General features: G+C 49.0%; 2 protein-coding genes across 5 annotated transcripts in view; one reads left to right on the top strand and one right to left on the bottom strand.

The window, feature by feature from the left end:
- fam114a1 (family with sequence similarity 114 member A1) overlaps window positions 1-24,679 on the top strand; it is a 28,138-nt gene extending 3,459 nt beyond the window's left edge. Inside the window, exons 4-13 of one of the 2 annotated variants that reach the window (XM_055912758.1) lie at window positions 2,070-2,266; window positions 7,092-7,226; window positions 9,990-10,142; window positions 10,252-10,444; window positions 19,794-19,876; window positions 20,410-20,613; window positions 20,799-20,938; window positions 22,118-22,190; window positions 22,326-22,379; window positions 22,714-24,679. In XM_055912758.1, the coding sequence (XP_055768733.1) occupies window positions 2,070-2,266; window positions 7,092-7,226; window positions 9,990-10,142; window positions 10,252-10,444; window positions 19,794-19,876; window positions 20,410-20,613; window positions 20,799-20,938; window positions 22,118-22,190; window positions 22,326-22,379; window positions 22,714-22,827 (1,346 nt within the window). In that variant the 3' untranslated portion in view covers window positions 22,828-24,679. Of the gene's footprint in view, window positions 1-2,069; window positions 2,267-7,091; window positions 7,227-9,989; window positions 10,143-10,251; window positions 10,445-19,790; window positions 19,877-20,409; window positions 20,614-20,798; window positions 20,939-22,117; window positions 22,191-22,325; window positions 22,380-22,713 lie in introns of both variants that reach the window. The other variant, XM_055912757.1, reaches the window with a different exon arrangement.
- The window catches only part of si:dkey-192k22.2 (uncharacterized), a 21,178-nt gene continuing 20,691 nt past the window's right edge, over window positions 24,514-25,000 (bottom strand). For all 3 annotated transcript variants that reach the window (XM_055912759.1, XM_055912761.1, XM_055912760.1), the window contains one exon: window positions 24,514-25,000. This exon is cut by the window's right edge and continues 1,482 nt beyond it. The gene's annotated coding sequence lies outside the window, so the exon portion shown is untranslated.

Here is a 25,000-nt window from a genome sequence, read left to right as displayed (position 1 = left end):
AACCAACCTTTTATTTAGTTAATAGTGGTTGATGTCTAATGAACCAACCTTTTATTTAGTGAATAGTGGTTGATGTCTGATGAACCAACCTTTTATTTAGTTAGTGGTTGATGTCTAATGAACCAACCTTTTATTTAGTGAATAGTGGTTGATGTCTAATGAACCAACCTTTTATTTAGTGAATAGTGGTTGATGTCTAATGAACCAATCTTTTATTTAGTGAATAGTGGTTGATGTCTGGTGAACCAACCTTTTATTTAGTTAATAGTGGTTGATGTCTGGTGAACCAACCTTTTATTTAGTGAATAGTGGTTGATGTCTAATGAACCAACCTTTTATTTAGTGAATAGTGGTTGATGTCTGCTGAACCAACCTTTTATTTAGTTAATAGTGGTTGATGTCTAATGAACCAACCTTTTATTTAGTGAATAGTGGTTGATGTCTGGTGAACCACCCTTTTATTTAGTGAATAGTGGTTGATGTCTAATGAACCAACCTTTTATTTAGTGAATAGTGGTTGATGTCTGGTGAACCAAACTTTTATTTAGTGAATAGTGGTGGATGTCTAATGAACCAACCTTTTATTTAATGAATAGTGGTTGATGTCTGATGAACCAACCTTTTATTTAGTTAATAGTGGTTGATGTCTGGTGAACCAACCTTTTATTTAGTGAATAGTGGTGGATGTCTAATGAACCAACCTTTTATTTAATGAATAGTGGTTGATGTTTAAATGAACCAACCTTTTATTTAGTTAATAGTGGTTGATGTCTAATGAACCAACCTTTTATTTAATGAATAGTGGTTGTGTTCCAAATTGTGTTTAGTGATGTCACTCTTTACAACCATTGTTCCCCTGTGAACACAGCAATACTCTCTCTCTCTGTCTCTCTGTCTGTCTCTCTCTCTCTCTCTCTCTCTGTCTCTGCTTCTCTCTCTCTCTCTGTCTCTCCCCCATCTCTCTCTGTCTCTCTGTGTCTATCTCTTCCCCATCTCTCTCTGTGTCTCTCCCCCATCTCTCTCTCTCTCTCTCTCTCTCTCTCTCTGTCTCTCTCTCTCTCTCTGTGTCTCTCCCCCATCTATCTCTCTCTCTGCCTCTCTCTAACCCCCATCTCTCTCTGTCTCTCTCTCTCCCTCTCTCTCTCTGTCTGTCTCTCTGTCTCTCTGTCTCTCTCGCTCCCTCTCTCTCTCTATCTCTCTCTCTGTCTGTCTCTCTCTCTCTCTCTCTTTCTCTGCTTCTCTCTCTCTCTCTCTGTGTCTCTCCCCCATCTATCTCTCTCTGCCTCTCTCTCTGTCTGTCTCTCTGTCTCTCTCTCTGTCTCTCTGTCTCTCTCGCTCCCTCTCTCTCTCTATCTCTCTCTCTCTCTGTCTGTCTCTCTCTCTCTCTCTCTCTCTCTGTCTCTGCTTCTCTCTCTCTCTCTGTCTCTCTGTCTCTCTCTCTGTCTGTCTCTCTGTCTCTCTCTCTGTCTCTCTGTCTCTCTCGCTCCCTCTCTCTATCTCTCTCTCTGTCTGTCTCTCTCTCTCTCTCTCTCTCTCTGTCTCTGCTTCTCTCTCTCTCTCTGTCTCTCTGTCTCTCTGTCTCTCTGTCTCTCTCTCTGTCTGTCTCTCTGTCTCTCTCTCTCTCTCTCTCTCTCTCTGTGTCTATCTCTTCCCCATCTCTCTCTGTGTCTCTCCCCCATCTCTCTCTGTCTCTCTCTCTCTCTCTCTCTGTCTCTCTCTCTCTCTCTCTCTCTCTGTCTCTCCCCCATCTATCTCTCTCTCTGCCTCTCTCTAACCCCCATCTCTCTCTGTCTCTCTCTCTCCCTCTCTCTCTCTGTCTGTCTCTCTGTCTCTCTCTCTCCCCCTCTCTCTCTGTCTGTCTCTCTGTCTCTCTGTCTCCCTCTCTCTGTCTCTCTGTTTCTCTCTGTCTGTCTCTCTGTCTCTCTGTCTCTCTGTGTCTATCTCTTCCCCATCTCTCTCTGTGTCTCTCCCCCATCTCTGTCTGTCTCTCTGTCTCTCTGTCTCTCTCTCTGTCTCTCTCTCTCTGTCTGTCTCTCTGTCTCTGTCTCTCTCGCTCTCTCTCTCTCTAGGTAACAGTCTAACTTCAGTAAAGGAGAAGGCCGGAGCTCTGCGTCTTCACAGGACCTCAGTAGGAGAGGAGGCGCGAGAGGAGGGAGAGGAGGAGAGGAAGGAGGGAGGAGAGGAAGAGGAGGATAGCTGTCCTCAGTCAGCCCAGGTCACTACGCCACCACCAAGCAGAGGAGTACTGTCTACCATCACACACGCTGTGAGTACACACACAGACTGTAACAGTCCTGACCTATTTATGTTAGTTTTTATGTGTTTTTGGTCAGGGCATGTGTTATGGGTGGGCAGTCTATGTTATCTGTTTCTATGTTGGTTTCGGTTTGCCTGGTATGGCTCTTGATTAGAGGCAGGTGGTTTGCATTTTCCTCTAATCAAGAGTCATATTTAGGTAGGGCATTATCACTGTGTGTTTGTGGGTGATTGTCTCCTGTGATGTCTTCGTTATGTTCGTTGTATTCACTTTTGGAGCTGTTTGGCTGTTCGTATGTTTCGATGTCCGTTCCTGTTCGTGAGTTTACGTTTGTCCATGTAAGTTTATGTTCAGGTTGCGTGTACGTCGTTTTGTTATTTTGTAGTATTTTGAAAGTGTTTGTTTTGTTTAGTCTACGTCGTATTTGTAAGAAATAAAGATGGCATATTTCCCTGACTCCGCATATTGGTCTGAAGATCCTTCTCTCCTCACCTCATCTGAGGATGAGGAAAGCGACAGCTATTACAGAATCACCCACCAAAATACAGAGACCAAGCGGTATGGGAAAAATGCTCGACGGAGCAACAAGGACTTTTGGACTTGGGAGGAGATCCTGTCTGGTAGAGGACCCTGGGCGCAAACTGGGGAATATCGCTGCTCTCGTGAGAAGAGTGAGGCAGTCACAGCCCAGGAGCGCTGGTATGAGGAGGCAGCTAGGAGACGTGGATGGAAGCCGGAGAATCAAGCTCGTAACCGGAATTATGAGGGGACTCGTCTTGCACGGAAGCCCGAAAAGCCCGTGAGTAACTCCCAAAAATTTCTTGGGGGGGGGCTAAAGGGTAGTGGGCTAAGGGCAGGTAGGAGACCTGCGCCCACTTCCCAGGCTAACCGTGGAGAGCGGGAGTACGGGCAGACACCGTGTTACGCAGTAGAGCGCACGGTGTCTCCTGTACGTGTGCATAGCCCGGTGCGGGTTATTCCACCTCCCCGCACTGGTAGGGCTAGATTGGGCATTGAGCCAGGTGTCATGAGGCCGGCTCAACGCGTCTGGTCTCCAGTGCGTCTCCTCGGGCCGGCATACATGGCACCTGCCTTACGCATGGTTTCCCCGGTTCGCCTGCATAGCCCAGTGCGGGCTATTCCACCTCGCCGCACTGGCAGGGCGACCGGGAGCATTCAACCAGGTAAGGTTGGGCAGGCTCAATGCTCAAGAGAGCCAGTACGCCTGCACGGTCCGGTATTTCCGGCGCCACCTCCCCGCCCCAGCCTAGTACCTACAGTGCCTATATTACGCACTAGGCTACCAGTGCATTTCCAGAGCCCTGTTCCTCCTCCACGCACTCTCCCTATAGTGCGTGTATCCAGTTCGGTGCCTCCAGTTCCGGCCCCACGCACTAAGCCACCTGTGCGTCTCCCAAGTCCTGTACACACTGTCACTTCTCCCCGTACTAGTCCTGAGGTGCGTGCCCTCAGCCAGGTGCCACCAGTGCCGGTACCACGCACCAGGTATAGAGTACGCTTTGAGAGTTCAGTGTGCCCTGTCTCTGCTCCACGCACTAGTAGGAAGGTGCTTATCATTAGCCCGGTGCCTCCAGTTCCGGCACCACGCACCAGGTCTACAGTGCGCCGTATCCGGCCAGAGCCATCCGTCTCCCCAGCGCCATCTGAGCCATCCGTCTCCCCAGCGCCATCTGAGCCATCCGTCTCCCCAGCGCCATCTGAGCCATCCGTCTCCCCAGCGCCATCTGAGCCATCCGTCTCCCCAGCGCCATCTGAGCCATCCGTCTGCCAGGAGCCTGCAAAGCCGCCCGTCTGCCATGAGCCTGCAAAGCCGCCCGTCTGCCATGAGCCTACAGAGCCATCCGCCAGACAGGAGCCGCTAGAGCCGTCAGCCAGACAGGAGCCGCTAGAGCCGCCCGCCAGACAGGATCTGCCAGAGCCGCCCGCCAGACAGGATCTGCCAGAGCCGCCAACCAGACAGGATCTGCCAGAGCCGCCAACCAGACAGGATCTGCCAGAGCCGCCAACCAGACAGGATCTGCCAGAGCCGCCAGCGAGCCATGAGCAGCCAGAGCCGTCAGTGAGCCATGAGCAGCCAGAGCCGTCAGTGAGCCATGAGCAGCCAGAGCCGTCAGTGAGCCATGAGCAGCCAGAGCCGTCAGAGCGCCATGAGTGTCGAGAGCCGTCAGCCTGCCATGAGCGTCGAGAGCCGTCAGCCTGCCATGAGCGTCGAGAGCCGTCAGCCTGCCATGAGCGTCGAGAGCCGTCAGCCTGCCATGAGCGTCAAGAGCCGTCAGCCTGCCATGAGCGTAGAGAGCCGTCAGTCTGCCATGAGCGTCGAGAGCCGTCAGCCTGCATGGACCTGCCAGAGCCGTCCAAACAGGACCTGTCAGAGTCCTTCAGCCGGGATCTGCCCCTTGTCCCGGTGTTGCCCCTTGTCCCGGTGCTGCCCCTTGTCCCGGTGCTGCCCCTTGTCCCGGTGCTGCCCCTTGTCCCGGTGCTGCCCCTTGTCCCGGTGCTGCCCCTTGTCCCGGTGCTGCCCCTTGTCCCGGTGCTGCCCCTTGTCCCGGTGCTGCCCCTTGTCCCGGTGCTGCCCCTTGTCCCGGTGCTGCCCCTTGTCCCGGTGCTGCCCCTTATTCCGGTGATGGTCCTTATCCTGGTGCTGCCCCTTGTTTTTGTGCTGCCCCTTGTCCCGGTGCTACCCCTTGTCCCGGTGCTGCCCCTTGTTCTGGTGCTAGCTGTTTATTTAGGGGAAGGTAGTGTTAGGGTGGGCATTAGAAGGGGTAGAAAGAAGAGGGGAGTGACTATGGTGGTGCGGGGACAGCGTCCTGAACCGGAACCACCACGTGGTCAACTGCCCACCCGGACCCTCCCCTGGACTTTGTGCTGGTGCGCCCGGCGTTCGCACCTTGGGGGGGGGGGTACTGTAACAGTCCTGACCTATTTATGTTAGTTTTTATGTGTTTTTGGTCAGGGCATGTGTTATGGGTGGGCAGTCTATGTTATCTGTTTCTATGTTGGTTTCGGTTTGCCTGGAATGGCTCTTGATTAGAGGCAGGTGGTTTGCATTTTCCTCTAATCAAGAGTCATATTTAGGTAGGGCATTATCACTGTGTGTTTGTGGGTGATTGTCTCCTGTGATGTCTTCGTTATGTTCGTTGTATTCACTTTTGGAGCTGTTTGGCTGTTCGTATGTTTCGATGTCCGTTCCTGTTCGTGAGTTTACGTTTGTCCATGTAAGTTTATGTTCAGGTTGCGTGTACGTCGTTTTGTTATTTTGTAGTATTTTGAAAGTGTTTGTTTTGTTTAGTCTACGTCGTATTTGTAAGAAATAAAGATGGCATATTTCCCTGACTCCGCATATTGGTCTGAAGATCCTTCTCTCCTCACCTCATCTGAGGATGAGGAAAGCGACAGCTATTACACAGACAGACAGACATAGGCTGCCAATATGATCAGTGTAATTGATCACAGATAACATTGTGGTGACCCCGTCCCTCCCCATCAGGGTAAATCAGTGTAACAGATAACATAGTGGTGACCCCGTCCCTCCCCATCAGGGTAAATCAGTGTAACAGATAACATAGTGGTGACCCCGTCCCTCCCCAACAGGGTAAATCAATGTAACAGATAACATTGTGGTGACCCCGTCCCTCCCCAACAGGGTAAATCAGTGTAACAGATAACATTGTGGTGACCCCGTCCCTCCCCAACAGGGTAAATCAGTGTAACAGATAACATTGTGGTGACCCCCGTCCCTCCCCAACAGGGTAAATCAGTGTAACAGATAACATTGTGGTGACCCCGTCCCTCCCCAACAGGGTAAATCAGTGTAACAGATAACATTGTGGTGACCCCGTCCCTCCCCAACAGGGTAAATCAGTGTAACAGATAACATTGTGGTGACCCCGTCCCTCCCCAACAGGGTAAATCAGTGTAACAGATAACATTGTGGTGACCCCGTCCCTCCCCAACAGGGTAAATCAGTGTAACAGATAACATAGTGGTGACCCCGTCCCTCCCCATCAGGGTAAATCAGTGTAACAGATAACATTGTGGTGACCCCGTCCCTCCCCAACAGGGTAAATCATTGTAATTGATAACAGATAAGATTGTGGTGACCCCGTCCCTCCCCAACAGGGTAAATCAGTGTAATTGATAACATTGTGGTGACCCCGTCCCTCCCCATCAGGGTAAATCAGTGTAACATTGTGGTGACCCCGTCCCCCTCCCCATCAGGGTAAATCAGTGTAACAGATAACATTGTGGTGACCCCGTCCCTCCCCAACAGGGTAAATCAGTGTAACAGATAACATTGCGGTGACCCCGTCCCTCCCCAACAGGGTAAATCAGTGTAACAGATAACATAGTGGTGACCCCGTCCCTCCCCAACAGGGTAAATCAGTGTAACAGATAACATAGTGGTGACCCCGTCCCTCCCCAACAGGGTAAATCAGTGTAACAGATAACATTGTGGTGACCCCGTCCCTCCCCAACAGGGTAAATCAGTGTAATTGATAACAGGTAACATAGTGGTGACCCCGTCCCTCCCCAACAGGGTAAATCAGTGTAACAGATAACATTGTGGTGACCCCGTCCCTCCCCAACAGGGTAAATCAGTGTAACAGATAACATTGTGGTGACCCCCGCCCCCCCCCCCCCCCCCAACAGGGTAAATCAGTGTAATTGATAACAGATAACATAGTCGTGACCCCCCCCCCCAACCGGGTAAATCAGTGTAATTGATTACAGATAACATAGTCGTGACCCCCCCCCCAACAGGGTAAATCAGTGTAACAGATAACATTGTGGTGACCCCGTCCCTCCCCAACAGGGTAAATCAGTGATCAGTGGGGGTCTCGATGCCTTAGAGTTCATCGGTAAGAGAACCATGACGGTCCTGGCAGAGACCGACCCCGGATTCAGGAAGACCAAGATACTAATGGAGAGGACTGTCTCACTGAGCCAGGTACACACACACACACACACACACACACACACACACACACACACACACACACACACACACACACACACACACACACACACACACACACACACACACACACACACACACACACACACACACACACACACACACACACACACACACACACACACACATTCAGGAAGACCAAGATACTAATGGAGAGGACTGTCTCACTGAGCCAGGTACACACACACACACACACACACACACACACACATTCAGGAAGACCAAGATACTAATGGAGAGGACTGTCTCACTGAGCCAGGCACACACACACACACACACACACACACACACACACACACACACACACACACACACACACACACACACACACACACACACACACACACACACACACACACACACACACACACACACACACACACACACACATTCAGGAAGACCAAGATACTAATGGAGAGGACTGTCTCACTGAGCCAGGTACACACACACACACACACACACACACACACACATTCAGGAAGACCAAGATACTAATGGAGAGGACTGTCTCACTGAGCCAGGCACACACACACACACACACACACACACACACACACACACACACACACACACACACACACACACACACACACACACACACACACACACATTCAGGAAGACCAAGATACTAATGGAGAGGACTGTCTCACTGAGCCAGGTACACACACACACACACACACACACACACACACACACACACACACACACACACACACACACACACACACACACACACACACACACACACACACACACACACACACACACACACAGATGACACACACACACACACACAGATGACACACACACACACACACAGATGACACACACACACACACACAGATGACACACACACACACACACACAGATGATACACAGATAGACAGATACACAGACACACAGATAGACAGATACACAGATACACAGATAGACAGATACACAGACACACAGATAGACAGATAGACAGATACACACACAGACACACAGACACACAGATAGACAGATAGACAGACACACAGACACACAGATAGACAGATACACAGACACACAGATACACAGATAGACAGATAGACAGATACACAGACACACAGATAGACAGATACACAGATAGACAGATACACAGACACACAGATAGACAGATACACAGACACACAGATAGACAGATACACAGACACACAGACACACAGATAGACAGATACACAGATACACAGATACACAGACACACAGATACACAGATAGACAGATACACAGATAGACAGATACACAGATAGACAGATACACAGATACACAGATACACAGATAGACAGATACACAGACACACAGATAGACAGATACACAGATACACAGATAGACAGATAGACAGATACACACACAGATACACAGACACACAGATAGACAGATACACAGATACACAGATAGACAGACACACAGATACACAGATACACAGATACACAGATAGACAGACACACAGATACACAGATAGACAGACACACAGATACACAGATAGACAGACACACAGATACACAGATACACAGACACACAGATAGACAGACACACAGATAGACAGACACACAGATAGACAGACACACAGATAGACAGACACACAGATAGACAGACACACAGATAGACAGATACACAGATACACAGATACACAGATAGACAGATAGACAGATACACAGATAGACAGACACACAGATAGACAGATAGACACACAGACACACACACAGATACACAGATAGACAGATAGACAGATAGACAGATAGACAGATACACAGATACACAGATAGACAGATAGACAGATAGACAGATACACACACAGACAGATACACACACAGACACACAGACACACAGATACACAGACACACAGATAGACAGATACACAGATACACAGATAGACAGATAGACAGATAGACAGACACACAGATAGACAGATACACAGATACACAGATAGACAGACAGATACACAGACACACAGATAGACAGATACACACACAGACACACAGATAGACAGATAGACAGATACACACACAGATACACAGATACACAGACACACAGATAGACAGATAGACAGATACACACAGACACACAGACACACAGACACACAGATAGACAGATAGACAGACACACAGACACACAGACACACAGACACACAGACACACAGACACACAGACACACAGACGCACAGACGCACAGATAGACAGATAGACAGATAGACAGATAGACAGATAGACAGATAGACAGACACACAGATAGACAGACAGACAGATAGACAGATAGACAGATACACAGATAGACAGATACACACGTCAACACACACACAGATACACAGACAGATACACACACAGATACACAGACAGATACCACAGGCTCTGGGTTCAATGGTGAAAATAAGGTTTCAGGATTGAAGTGATGAAATGTATGAAATTGTATCTCTCTGGTGATTGGCTGTGTTGTTCTGTATCTGTGTTCTGGTTGGTTGAGGCGTTGTATCGCTCTGGTGATTGGCTGTGTTGTTCTGTATCTGTGTCCTGGTTGGTTGAGGCGTTGTATCTCTGTGTTGTGATTGGCTGTGTTGTTCTGTAGCTGTGTTCTGGTTGGTTGAGGCGTTGTATCTCTGTGTTGTGATTGGCTGTGTTATTTTGTATCTGTGTTCTGGTTGGTTGAGGCATTGTATCTCTGGTGATTGCTGTGTTCTGATTGGTTGAGGCGTTGTATCTCTGTGTTCGGATTGGTCAGATGCTGAAGGATGCCAAGGAGAAGGAGAGGGCTCGTCTCAGCTGCCAGCCAATCAGTGAGCCCACAGCTCACTACGGAATCCTGTTTGATGACTACCAGGGCCTATCACACCTAGAGGCTCTGGAGATACTGGCCAATGAGAGTGAGGCTAAGGTAACACACACACACACGCGCGAGTACAAACACAGATAGATATACACACGGATACAAGTAACCCAACTCCTCTCTCTCCTCTTCACACTCCTCCTCCTCTTCCTCTCAGGTTCAGTCGTTCCTCTCCTCCCTGGAAGAGGAGGATCAGGAGGAGATAAAGAAAGAACTGATCGCCATCAAGGACATCTTCATCAGCCACGCGGGAGAGGAAGAGGAGGGAGAGGAGAAGGAGGGAGAGGAGAAGGAGGGAGAGGAGACGGTGGACAGGGGTGATCTAAGTCCCCAGTGTTCTACGCCTCTGTGTGAGTTACAAAGACCAAACAGTGTTCCTTAATTCTTTGGGCTGCAAGCCCTAAGTCGGGATCAATATGACAACAGCCACTTCAAGTGCAGGGCGCGAAATTCAAAATATATTTTTTAGAAATATTTAACTTTCACACATTAACAAGTACAATACAGCAAATGAAAGGTACACATCTTGTGAATCCAGCCAACATGTCCGATTTTTAAAATGTTTTACAGCGAAAACAGCACGTATATTTATGTTAGCTCACCACCAAATACAAAAAAGGACAGACATTTTTCACAGCACCGGTAGCATGCAGGTAGCATGCACAAAGCCAACCTAACTAACCTAGAACCAACCTAACTAACCTAGAAACAACTCCTTCAGATGACAGTCCTATAACATGTTACACAATAAATCTATGTTTTGTTCAAAAAATGTGCATATTTGAGCTATAAATCAGTTTTACATTACTGCTACCATCATAGCTACAGTCAGAAATAGCACGGGAGTAGCCAGAGTAAATACAGACACCAACGTCAACTACCTAATTACTCATCATAAAACATTTCAGAGAAATATATGGTGGATAGCAAATGAAAGACAAAGATCTTGTGAATAAAGCCAATATTTCCGATTTTTGAAGTGTTTTACAGCGAAAATACAAAAATCGTTATATTAGCTTACTACAATAGCTATCACACAACAGCATTGATTCAAGGCAAACGGTAGCGATAGCACAGTTCGACAGATATGATATAGCATCCCAAATTGGGTCCTTATCTTTGTTGATCTTCCATCAGAATGTTGTACAAGGGGTCCTTTGTTCAGAACCGTCTTTGTTTGGATCCAGAACGAACTATTTCCCTCTTGAATTAGCAAGCACACTGGCCGTGCGGCGCTAACCTCTAATTCTTGAACAAATTCCTCCAACGCATCACGTCTAAAGTCCCGAATAAATTTCAATAATATAATTAAACTATATTGAAAAAACATACTTTAGGATGATATTGTGACATGTATCAAATAAAATCGAAACCGGAGATCATATTCACCTATAAAGACGGTTTTCCAGGAGGCGATTCCAGGTCCAACTTCGCGCCTTCCAAAAAAAAATTATGGCGGACCTCTCACTCCAAGAGGTTGTATTCAATCCCAGAACGAGATAATCAAGTCATTTCTGCTCTCACTTCCGCATGACACCCAGGGGAAGGTGTATGACGTGTTTCTACAGTCATAAGTGACATGCCCTTTTATAGACAATCTCTTGAAGAGAGACCTCGCTTTTGGAAATCTCACTTCCGGATAGGAAATGGGCTGTAAAAAGAGTTCTGTTTCACTTAGAGAAATAATTAGAACGGTTTTAGAAACTAGAGAGTGTTTTCTATCCAATATTAATAATAATATGCATATTGTACGAGCAAGAATTGAGTACGAGGCCGTTTAAATTGGATACGATTTTCCCCAAAAGTCAAAACAGCACCCCCTGTCCTTAAGAGGTTTAACCGCTGATAAACACAGCTGGGTCCTTAACCTCTGATAAACACAGCTGGGTCCTTAACCTCTGATAAACACAGCTGGATCCTTAACCTCTGATAAACACAGCTGGGTCCTTAACCTCTGATAAACACAGCTGGGTCCTTAACCTCTGATAAACACAGCTGGGTCCTTAACCTCTGATAAACACAGCTGGGTCCTTAACCTCTGATAAACACAGCTGGGTCCTTAACCTCTGATAAACACAGCTGGGTCCTTAACCTCTGATAAACACAGCTGGGTCCTTAACCTCTGATAAACACAGCTGGGTCTCTAACCGCTGATAAACACAGCTGGGTCCTTAACCTCTGATAAACACAGCTGGGTCCTTAACCTCTGATAAACACAGCTGGGTCCTTAACCTCTGATAAACACAGCTGGGTCCTTAACCTCTGATAAACACAGCTGGGTCCTTAACCTCTGATAAACACAGCTGGGTCCTTAACCTCTGATAAACACAGCTGGGTCCTTAACCTCTGATAAACACAGCTGGGTCCTTAACCTCTGATAAACACAGCTGGGTCCTTAACCTCTGATAAACACAGCTGGGTCCTTAACCTCTGATAAACACAGCTGGGTCCTTAACCTCTGATAAACACAGCTGGGTCCTTAACCTCTGATAAACACAGCTGGGTCCTTAACCTCTGATAAACACAGCTGGGTCCTTAACCTCTGATAAACACAGCTGGGTCCTTAACCTCTGATAAACACAGCTGGGTCCTTAACCTCTGATCTAGGGTTGGGTAACAGGGTTGGGTAATAGGGTTGGGTAACAGGGTTGGGTGACAGGGTTGGGTAACAGGGTTGGGTAACAGGGTTGGGTGACAGGGTTGGGTGACAGGGTTGGGTGACAGGGTTGGGTGACAGGGTTGGGTAACAGGGTTGGGTAACAGGGTTGGGTAACAGGGTTGACCGTAACAGGGTTGGGTAACAGGGTTGGGTAACAGGGTTGGGTAACAGGGTTGGGTAACAGGGTTGGGTAACAGGGTTGGGTAATAGGGTTGGGTAACAGGGTTGGGTAACAGGGTTGGGTAACAGGGTTGGGTAACAGGGTTGGGTAATAGGGTTGGGTAACAGGGTTGGGTAACAGGGTTGGGTAACAGGGTTGGGTAATAGGGTTGGGTAATAGGGTTGGGTAATAAGGTTGGGTGACAGGGTTGGGTAACGGGGTTGGGTAACAGGGTTGGGTAACAGGGTTGGGTAATAGGGTTGGACATGTTGTGTTACAGCAGCTCAGTTTAAAACGTTTCTGGTACTGAACCAGCAGACCTAGACCCTGTCTCACTGAACCAGCCAAGACGTAGTGGTACTGAATCAGCAGACCTAGACCCTGTCTCACTGAACCAGCCAAGACGTAGTGGTACTGAACCAGCAGACCTAGACCCTGTTACACTGAACCAGCCAAGACGTAGTGGTACTGAATCAGCAGACCTAGACCCTGTCTCACTGAACCAGCCAAGACGTAGTGGTACTGAATCAGCAGACCTAGACCCTGTTACACTGAACCAGCCAAGACGTAGTGGTACTGAATCTGCAGACCTAGACCCTGTCTCACTGAACCAGCCAAGACGTAGTGGTACTGAATCAGCAGACCTAGACCCTGTCTCACTGAACCAGCCAAGACGTAGTGGTACTGAACCAGCAGACCTAGACCCTGTCTCACTGAACTAGCCAAGACGTAGTGGTACTGAATCAGCAGACCTAGATCCTGTCACACTGAACCAGCCAAGACATAGTGGTACTGAATCAGCAGACCTAGACCCTGTCTCACTGAACCAGCCAAGAGGTAGTGGTACTGAATCAGCAGACCTAGACCCTGTCACACTGAACCAGCCAAGACGTAGTGGTACTGAACCAGCAGACCTAGACCCTGTCTCACTGAACCAGCCAAGACGTAATGGTACTGAACCAGCAGACCTAGACCCTGTCTCACTGAACTAGCCAAGACGTAGTGGTACTGAATCAGCAGACCTAGACCCTGTCACACTGAACCAGCCAAGACATAGTGGTACTGAATCAGCAGACCTAGACCCTGTCTCACTGAACCAGCCAAGACGTAGTGGTACTGAATCAGCAGACCTAGACCCTGTCACACTGAACCAGCCAAGACATAGTGGTACTGAATCAGCAGACCTAGACCCTGTCTCACTGAACCAGCCAAGACGTAGTGGTACTGAACCAGCAGACCTAGACCCTGTCACACTGAACCAGCCAAGACGTAGTGGTACTGAATCAGCAGACCTAGACCCTGTCTCACTGAACCAGCCAAGACGTAGTGGTACTGAACCAGCAGACCTAGACCCTGTCTCACTGAACCAGCCAAGACGTAGTGGTACTGAACCAGCAGACCTAGACCCTGTCTCACTGAACCAGCCAAGACGTAGTGGTAATGATTCAGCAGACCTAGACCCTGTCACACTGAACCAGCCAAGACGTAGTGGTACTGAACCAGCAGACCTAGACCCTGTCACACTGAACGAGGAGCCAAGACGTAGTGGTACTGAACCAGCAGACCTAGACCCTGTCTCACTGAACTAGCCAAGAGGTAGTGGTACTGAATCAGCAGACCTAGACCCGGTCTCACTGAACCAGCCAAGACGTAGTGGTACTGAATCAGCAGACCTAGACCCTGTCTCACTGAACCAGTCAAGACATAGTGGTACTGAATCAGCAGACCTAGACCCTGTTACACTGAACCAGCCAAGACGTAGTGGTACTGAATCAGCAGACCTAGACCCTGTTACACTGAACCAGCCAAGACGTAGTGGTACTGAATCAGCAGACCTAGACCCGGTCTCACTGAACCAGCCAAGACGTAGTGGTACTGAACCAGCAGACCTAGACATTGTCTCACTGAACCAGCCAAGACGTAGTGGTACTGAACCAGCAGACCTAGACACTGTCTCACTGAACCAGCCAAGACGTAGTGGTACTGAATCAGCAGACCTAGACCCTGTCTCACTGAACCAGCCAAGACGTAGTGGTACTGAATCAGCAGACCTAGACCCTGTCTCACTGAACCAGCCAAGACGTAGTGGTACTGAATCAGCAGACCTAGACCCTGTCTCACTGAACCAGCCAAGACGTAGTGGTACTGAATCAGCAGACCTAGACCCTGTCTCACTGAACCAGCCAAGACGTAGTGGTACTGAATCAGCAGACCTAGACCCTGTCTCACTGAACTAGCCAAGACGTAGTGGTACTGAATGTGCAGACATAGACCCTGTCTCACTGAACAAGCCAAGACGTAGTGGTACTGAACCAGCAGACCTAGACCCTGTCTCACTGAACCAGCCAAGACGTAGTGGTACTGAACCAGCAGACCTAGACCCTGTCTCACTAAACCAGCCAAGACGTAGTGGTACTGAATCAGCAGACCTAGACCCTGTCTCACTGAACCAGCCAAGACGTAGTGGTACTGAATCAGCAGACCTAGACCCTGTCTCACTGAACGAGGAGCCAAGACGTAGTGGTACTGATTCAGCAGACCTAGACCCTGTCTCACTGAACCAGCCAAGACGTAGTGGTACTGAATCAGCAGACCTAGACCCTGTCTCACTGAACCAGCCAAGACGTAGTGGTACTGAATCAGCAGACCTAGACCCTGTCTCACTGAACCAGCCAAGACGTAGTGGTACTGAATCAGCAGACCTAGACCCTGTCTCACTAAACCAGCCAAGACGTAGTGGTACTGAATCAGCAGACCTAGACACTGTCTCACTGAACCAGCCAAGACGTAGTGGTACTGAACCAGCAGACCGAGACCCTGTCTCACTGAACCAGCCAAGACGTAGTGGTACTGAATCAGCAGACCTAGACCCTGTCTCACTGAACGAGCCAAGACGTAGTGGTTCTGAATCAGCAGACCTAGACCCTGTCACACTGAACGAGCCAAGACGTAGTGGTACTGAATCAGCAGACCTAGACCCTGTCTCACTGAACCAGCAAAGACGTAGTGGTACTGAATCAGCAGACCTAGACCCTGTCTCACTGAACCAGCCAAGACATAGTGGTACTGAATCAGCAGACCTAGGCCCTGTCTCACTGAACCAGCCAAGACGTAGTGGTACTGAATCAGCAGACCTAGACCCTGTCTCACTAAACCAGCCAAGACGTAGTGGTACTGAATCAGCAGACCTAGACCCTGTCTCACTGAACCAGCCAAGACGTAGTGGTACTGAATCAGCAGACCTAGACCCTGTCTCACTGAACGAGGAGCCAAGACGTAGTGGTACTGATTCAGCAGACCTAGACACTGTCTCACTGAACCAGCCAAGACGTAGTGGTACTGAACCAGCAGACCGAGACCCTGTCTCACTGAACCAGCCAAGACGTAGTGGTACTGAATCAGCAGACCTAGACCCTGTCTCACTGAACGAGCCAAGACATAGTGGTACTGAATCAGCAGACCTAGACCCTGTCACACTGAACGAGCCAAGACGTAGTGGTACTGAATCAGCAGACCTAGACCCTGTCTCACTGAACCAGCAAAGACGTAGTGGTACTGAATCAGCAGACCTAGACCCTGTCTCACTGAACCAGCCAAGACATAGTGGTACTGAATCAGCAGACCTAGGCCCTGTCTCACTGAACCAGCCAAGACGTAGTGGTACTGAATCAGCAGACCTAGACCCTGTCTCACTAAACCAGCCAAGGCGTAGTGGTACTGATTCAGCAGACCTAGACCCTGTCTCACTGAACCAGCCAAGACGTAGTGGTACGGAATCAGCAGACCTAGACACTGTCTCACTGAACCAGCCAAGACGTAGTGGTACTGAACCAGCAGACCGAGACCCTGTCTCACTGAACCAGCCAAGACGTAGTGGTACTGAATCAGCAGACCTAGACCCTGTCTCACTGAACGAGCCAAGACGTAGTGGTACTGAATCAGCAGACCTAGACCCTGTCACACTGAACGAGCCAAGACGTAGTGGTACTGAATCAGCAGACCTAGACCCTGTCTCACTGAACCAGCAAAGACGTAGTGGTACTGAATCAGCAGACCTAGACCCTGTCTCACTGAACCAGCCAAGACATAGTGGTACTGAATCAGCAGACCTAGGCCCTGTCTCACTGAACCAGCCAAGACGTAGTGGTACTGAATCAGCAGACCTAGACCCTGTCTCACTAAACCAGCCAAGGCGTAGTGGTACTGATTCAGCAGACCTAGACCCTGTCTCACTGAACCAGCCAAGACGTAGTGGTACTGAATCAGCAGACCTAGACCCTGTCTCACTGAACCAGTCAAGACATAGTGGTACTGAATCAGCAGACCTAGACCCTGTCACACTGAACGAGCCAAGACGTAGTGGTACTGAACCAGCAGACCTAGACCCTGTCTCACTGAACCAGCCAAGACGTAGTGGTACTGAATCAGCAGACCTAGACCCTGTTACACTGAACCAGCCAAGACGTAGTGGTACTGAATCAGCAGACCTAGACCCTGTCTCACTGAACCAGTCAAGACGTAGTGGTACTGAACCAGCAGACCTAGACCCTGTCTCACTGAACAAGGAGCCAAGACGTAGTGGTACTGAATCAGCAGACCTAGACCCTGTCTCACTGAACCAGTCAAGACGTAGTGGTACTGAACCAGCAGACCTAGACCCTGTCTCACTGAACGAGGAGCCAAGACGTAGTGGTACTGAATCAGCAGACCTAGACCCTGTCACACTGAACCAGCCAAGACGTAGTGGTACTGAATCAGCAGACCTAGACCCTGTTACACTGAACCAGCCAAGACGTAGTGGGATTGAACCAGCAGACCTAGACCCTGTCTCACTGAACGAGGAGCCAAGACGTAGTGGTACTGAATCAGCAGACCTAGACCCTGTCTCACTGAACCAGTCAAGACGTAGTGGTACTGAATCAGCAGACCTAGACCCTGTCTCACTGAACGAGCCAAGACGTAGTGGTACTGAATCAGCAGACCTAGACCCTGTCTCACTGAACCAGCAAAGACGTAGTGGTACTGAACCAGCAGACCTAGACCCTGTCTCACTGAACGAGGAGCCAAGACGTAGTGGTACTGAATCAGCAGACCTAGACCCTGTCTCACTGAACCAGTCAAGACATAGTGGTACTGACTCAGCAGACCTAGACCCTGTCTCACTGAACTAGCCAAGACGTAATGGTACTGAATCAGCAGACCTAGACCCTGTCACACTGAACCAGCCAAGACATAGTGGTACTGAACCAGCAGACCTAGACCCTGTCACACTGAACCAGCCAAGACGTAGTGGTACTGAATCAGCAGACCTAGACCCTGTCTCACTGAACCAGCCAAGACGTAGTGGTACTGAATCAGCAGACCTAGACCCTGTCTTACTGAACCAGCCAAGACGTAGTGGTACTGAATCAGCAGACCTAGACCCTGTCTCACTGAACCAGCCAAGACGTAGTGGTACTGAACCAGCAGACCTAGACCCTGTCACACTGAACGAGCCAAGACGTAGTGGTACTGAATCAGCAGACCTAGACCCTGTCACACTGAACCAGCCAAGACGTAGTGGTACTGAATCAGCAGACCTAGACCCTGTCTCACTGAACCAGCCAAGACGTAGTGGTACTGAATCAGCAGACCTAGACCCTGTTACACTGAACCAGCAGACCTAGACCCTGTCACACTGAACGAGCCAAGACGTAGTGGTACTGAATCAGCAGACCTAGACCCTGTCACACTGAACCAGCCAAGACGTAGTGGTACTGAATCAGCAGACCTAGACCCTGTCTCACTGAACCAGCCAAGACGTAGTGGTACTGAACCAGCAGACCTAGACCCTGTCTCACTGAACCAGCCAAGACGTAGTGGTACTGAATCAGCAGACCTAGACCCTGTCTCACTGAACTAGCCAAGACGTAATGGTACTGAATCAGCAGACCTAGACCCTGTCACACTGAACCAGCCAAGACATAGTGGTACTGAACCAGCAGACCTAGACCCTGTTTCACTGAACCAGCCAAGACGTAGTGGTAATGAATCAGCAGACCTAGACCCTGTCTCACTGAACCAGCCAAGACGTAGTGGTACTGAATCAGCAGACCTAGACCCTGTTACACTGAACGAGGAGCCAAGACGTAGTGGTACTGAATCAGCAGACCTAGACCCTGTCTCACTGAACGAGGAGCCAAGACGTAGTGGTACTGAATCAGCAGACCTAGACCCTGTCACACTGAACCAGCCAAGACGTAGTGGTACTGAACCAGCAGACCTAGACCCTGTCTCACTGAACCAGCCAAGACGTAGTGGTACTGAATCAGCAGATCTAGACCCTGTCACACTGAACCAGCCAAGACATAGTGGTACTGAATCAGCAGACCTAGACCCTGTTACACTGAACCAGCCAAGACATAGTGGTATTGAATCAGCAGACCTAGACCCTGTTACACTGAACCAGCCAAGACATAGTGGTACTGAACCAGCAGACCTAGACCCTGTCACACTGAACCAGCCAAGATGTCCGACAATCCTTTACAACCTAAGAATTTTTCTACGACGTAGACAAAATCGTGGAATGAGACGGCTACAACCGTGCAGTCTCTGTAGGGGCCTTTAGTTTTAAATCTGCCTAGAAGTGACACAGGGTTGACGGAGTGACATGTCAAAATGTAACATTTGGGCACTTTAGCCTTTAATTCATATAAAACAAAACTGGATTTATTGAATTCTCCATGTGGTCTATGTTAAAACGGGCACTTCATTTAATGTAACAGTCTTTTAGAATTCAATATTAGTGCACAATTTCTAGTTAAAATAGCATAGGACACTCTTTTTGTATAACGACCCAGTTACTGCTAGACTTGATGTTTAATCTGTCTCTTTCCAGCAGCTGATGGGGAGGAGTTTGTGAGTGTTCTGACTGAGCTGCTGTTTGAGCTTCACGTCGCTGCCACCCCGGACAAACTCAACAAGGTAAGACAGTCGCTGCCACCCCGGACAAACTCAACAAGGTAAGACAGTCGCTGCCACCCCGGACAAACTCAACAAGGTAACAGACAGTCGCTGCCACCCCGGACAAACTCAACAAGGTAACAGACAGTCGCTGCCACCCCGGACAAACTCAACAAGGTAACAGACAGTCTCTGCCGCCCCGGACAAACTCAACAAGGTAACAGACAGTCGCTGCCACCCCGGACAAACTCAACAAGGTAACAGACAGTCGCTGCCACCCCGGACAAACTCAACAAGGTAACAGACAGTCGCTGCCGCCCCGGACAAACTCAACAAGGTAACAGACAGTCGCTGCCACCCCGGACAAACTCAACAAGGTAACAGACAGTCGCTGCCACCCCGGACAAACTCAACAAGGTAACAGACAGTCTCTGCCACCCCGGACAAACTCAACAAGGTAACAGACACACACACAGTTTTAATTTAATCTACTAAATAATAGTTACGTTATTTTAGGATTAAATTTAAGTTATGTCATGTCAATTCATCCCCAGGCCAGGATGAGAGCGCATGATTGGGTGAGAGAGGTGGAGAAACCTGTCGTCACAGATACCATCGGGGGGGCGACGGACGAAGAGCAAAGAGGAGAACCTGAAATAAGAGAGGGAGAAGAAGAGAAGGGGGAAGAGAAGAAAGAAGGGGAGAAGCTGGAGGAGAGGAAAGAGGATGAGGAAGAGAGACGATCCAGGTCTGTAGAGGTGAGATCTGATTGGACAGAGAACGGTCTGTCTGTGTGTGTGTCTCTCTTCTCATGTTCTCTTTCCCTCGCTTTTATTTTTAAGCACGTAGTGTGTGTGTATGTTCATCTATTGTGTGTGTGTGTGTGTGTGTGTGTGTGTGTGTGTGTGTGTGTGTGTGTGTGTGTGTGTGTGTGTGTGTCCAGGCAGTGTACCTGTGTTCAGTGGGCTCCCTGGCGGAGGTGACAGCCCGCAGTATCGAGCAGCTCCACAAGGTGGCAGAGTTGATCCTCCACGGACAAGACCAGGAGAAACCTGCCAGAGACCAGGCTCACATACTCACCAGGTCTGCAGGGGGGGAGGACCAGGAGAAACCTGCTAAAGACCAGGATGTAGGGGGGGGACAGTACCAGGAGAACCAACTAGAGACCAGGGGGGGACAGTACCAGGAGAACCTGCTAGAGACCAGGGGGGGACAGTACCAAGAGAACCTGCTAGAGACCAGGGGGGGGGGGGGGGGGACAGTACCAGGAGAAACCTGCTAGAGACCAGGGGGGGGGCAGGACCAGGAGAAACCTGTTAGAGACCAGGCTGTAGGGGGGGGGACAGGACCAGGAGAAACCTGTTAGAGACCAGGCTGTAGGGGGGGGGGCAGGACCAGGAGAAACCTGCTAGAGACCAGGCTGGAAGGGGGGTGGGGCAGGACCAGGAGAAACCTGCTAGAGACCAGGCTGTAAGGGGGGTGGGGCAGGACCAGGAGAAACCTGTTAGAGACCAGGCTGTAGGGGGGGGGGGGCAGGACCAGGAGAAACCTGCTAGAGACCAGGCTGTAAGGGGGGTGGGGCAGGACCAGGAGAAACCAGCCAGAGGGGGGGGGGGGACAGGACCCGGAGAAACCTGTTAGAGACCAGGCTGTAGGGGGGGGACGGGGGGGCAGGACCAGGAGAAACCTGTTAGAGACCAGGCTGTAGGGGGGAGGGGGGGGGGGGACCAGGAGAAACCTGCTAGAGACCAGGCTGTAGGGGGGGCAGGACCAGGAGAAACCTGTTAGAGACCAGGCTGTAGGGGGGGGGGGGGGCAGGAGAAACCTGCTAGAGACCAGGCTGTAGGGGGAAGGACAGGACCAGGAGAAACCTGCTAGAGACCAGGCTGTAGGGGGGGGGGGGGGGGGGCAGGACCAGGAGAAACCTGCTAGAGTCCAGGCTGTAGGGGGGGGGGGGGGGGACAGGACCAGGAGAAACCTGTTAGAGGCTGTAGGGAGGGGTGGGGGGGGGGGCAGGACCAGGAGGAACCTGCTAGAGGATGTAGGGAGGGGGGGACAGGACCAGGAGAAACCTGCTAGAGACCAGGCTGTAGGGGAGGGGGGGGACAGGACCAGGAGAAACCTGCTAGAGACCAGGCTGTAGGGGGGGGGGACTAGGAGAAACCTGTTAGAGGCTGTAGGGAGGGGTCTGCGTGTGTGGTAGATATGACCTTCCAATCAGATGTATTTTCTTAGCATGGTTAATGTCTGTGGGTGTTGCAGATTGACGTGTGCCATGTGTCGGGAGGTGGGCTGTCTTGCCAGGAAGTTCTCTGATACTCTGCTCACCGTTGGGGTAAGATGTCCTCTCTGTATGTGTGTGTGTCCTGTGACTTTCTCTCCAACACAATACATGAATGGCATTAAGGTCAGCTTAGCAGCTGATCATCACCCCCATTGGTTCCCTCCCTCCCTTTCTGCCCTTTTCCAGGGTCAGAGGAAAGCAGAAGAGTTGAACCCTTTGGTAGACAGTGTGCTGCTTGAGGTAAGACATATAGCTGTTGTTCTGTAGGGTTCTAACAGTGTTCTGTAGGGTTCTATCAGTGTTCTGTAGGGTTCTAACAGTGTTCTGTAGGGTTCTATCAGTGTTCTGTAGGGTTCTAACAGTGTTCTGTTTCATATAATTCTAACATTGTTTTTTAGGGTTCTAACCGTGTTCTGTAGGGTTCTAACAGTGTTTTGTAGGGTTCTAACAGTGTTTTGTAGGGTTCTAACAGTGTTCTGTTTCATATAATTCTAACAGTGTTCAGAAGTTCCGTAGGGTTCTAACAGTTTTCTGTTGTTCCGTAGGGTTTTAACAGTGTTCCGTTGTTCCGTAGGGTTCTAACAGCACCACATACATCCAGAACGCCTTCCAGCTCCTCCTCCCGGTTCTCCAGATGTCACACATCCAAACCCAGAGCTCTAGAACCCGCACGGAACCACAGCCCTAACTGAAGTGCAGTTAGCGTACTAGCTAGCACTAATGATGTAACTATGTACAGGAAGATAATGTGATATATATATATATATATATATATAACAACAGTGATACTGAGGTAAACGTCTAGGTTGCCATAGTAATAGCCTGACTAGGATATTCTTTAAACTATTCTATAATGCAGTAACATAGTATAGATTCATGTAGGGAACTTCTCAGATCGAAGCGCTTGTACTCACGTCTCCAAATTCACTATTTTATAATATATATATATATATTAATCATATTAATATATTATATATTACTGTTCAGAGGTAAATCTAAACATGATTCATGTCAACTGGCTAATTTAACCGGTTTATCAGATTTATGTCTTATCGTTTTAAAAAGCGAAAACCAAAAATAAAACCTGTTTTATGTTTTTCGTGTCACGTAAACCAGATGGGCGCAGTGTAATGTGTTGTTTAACAGGGTCGGCCATGGTGGTACGGTGCCCCTGAAGCATATCAGGGTTAAGTGCTTTGCTCAAAAGGCACATCGACATATTTTCTGGGGTTTGTTTGTTGCTTTGTCAGCTCAGGTATTCGAACCAGAGACCTTTCGGTTCCTGGGCCCAACATGCTAACCGCTAGGCTACATGCAGCAGGTATTGATGTTCCCTGCATAATGAAGGGCCCGACGCGCTAACCGCTAGGCTACATGCAGCAGGTATTGATGTTCCCTGCATAATGAAGGGCCCGACGCGCTAACCGCTAGGCTACATGCAGCAGGTATTGATGTTCCCTGCATAATGAAGGGCCCTACGCGCTAACCGCTAGGCTACATGCAGCAGGTATTGATGTTCCCTGCATAATGAAGGGCCCTACACGCTAACCGCTAGGCTACATGCAGCAGGTATTGATGTTCCCTGCATAATGAAGGGCCTGACGCGCTAACCGCTAGGCTACATGCAGCAGGTATTGATGCATAATGAAGGGCCCGACGCGCTAACCGCTAGGCTACATGCAGCAGGTATTGATGTTCCCTGCATAATGAAGGGCCCGACGCGCTAACCGCTAGGCTACATGCAGCAGGTATTGATGTTCCCTGCATAATGAAGGGCCCGACGCGCTAACCGCTAGGCTACATGCAGCAGGTATTGATGTTCCCTGCATAATGAAGGGCCCGACGCGCTAACCGCTAGGCTTGTTTAAATGGTAGAACTCAAACCCATATGTTGTTTAAATGGTAGAACTCAAACCCATATGTTGTTTAAATGGTAGAACACTAACCCTGATGTTGTTTAAATGGTAGAACTCAAACCCATATGTTGTTTAAATGGTAGAACACTAACCCTGATGTTGTTTAAATGGTAGAACACAAACCCTGATGTTGTTTAAATGGTAGAACTCAAACCCTGATGTTGTTTCAATGTTAGAACACAAACCCTGATGTTGTTTAAATGGTAGAACTCAAACCCATATGTTGTTTAAATGGTAGAACTCAAACCCTGATGTTGTTTAAATGGTAGAACTCAAACCCTGATGTTGTTTAAATGGTAGAACACTAACCCATATGTTGTTTAAATGGTAGAACTCAAACCCATATGTTGTTTAAATGGTAGAACTCAAACCCATATGTTGTTTAAATGGTAGAACTCAAACCCTGATGTTGTTTAAATGGTAGAACTCAAACCTTGACATTAACTGACAAAGACAAATGATGTTTTCTATTTCTGCGTGTATTTTTAGGTCCACTGGTTTATTAAGTCGTTGTTTGATCATTTATTAATATGCTGCCATGGTAACGGAGATGGAATCTGACAACGGAACCGTAATCACAAAATACCAACAACAACAAAAATAAAACACCTTTTTAAACTTTAATCTGTTTCAGAGCCATGTCTTTATATATATATATACACACACACACACACACACACACACACACACACAATGTATTTCCATAAAAAAATATATATTTTCCCTAATCCTAAGGGGACCTGGGAAATATCCCCACGAGGGAGAAATGTCCTTGTGGGGGCTTTTGAGGATTTCCAGGAGAATAGTAATAACCCCCCCCCAACCTCCAACCTATCAAGACAGCATTCAGGGACACCATTCAGGGACAGCATTCAGGGACACCATTCAGGGACAGCATTCAGGGACACCATTCAGGGACACCATTCAGGGACCGCATTCAGGGAC

Source organism: Salvelinus fontinalis, unplaced genomic scaffold, assembly GCF_029448725.1.
Source record: "Salvelinus fontinalis isolate EN_2023a unplaced genomic scaffold, ASM2944872v1 scaffold_0207, whole genome shotgun sequence".
NCBI classification, from domain to species: Eukaryota; Metazoa; Chordata; class Actinopteri; order Salmoniformes; family Salmonidae; genus Salvelinus; species Salvelinus fontinalis.
The sequence above is the reverse complement of the archived record's forward strand: the minus strand, read 5'-3'. Positions and strand labels throughout refer to the sequence as shown.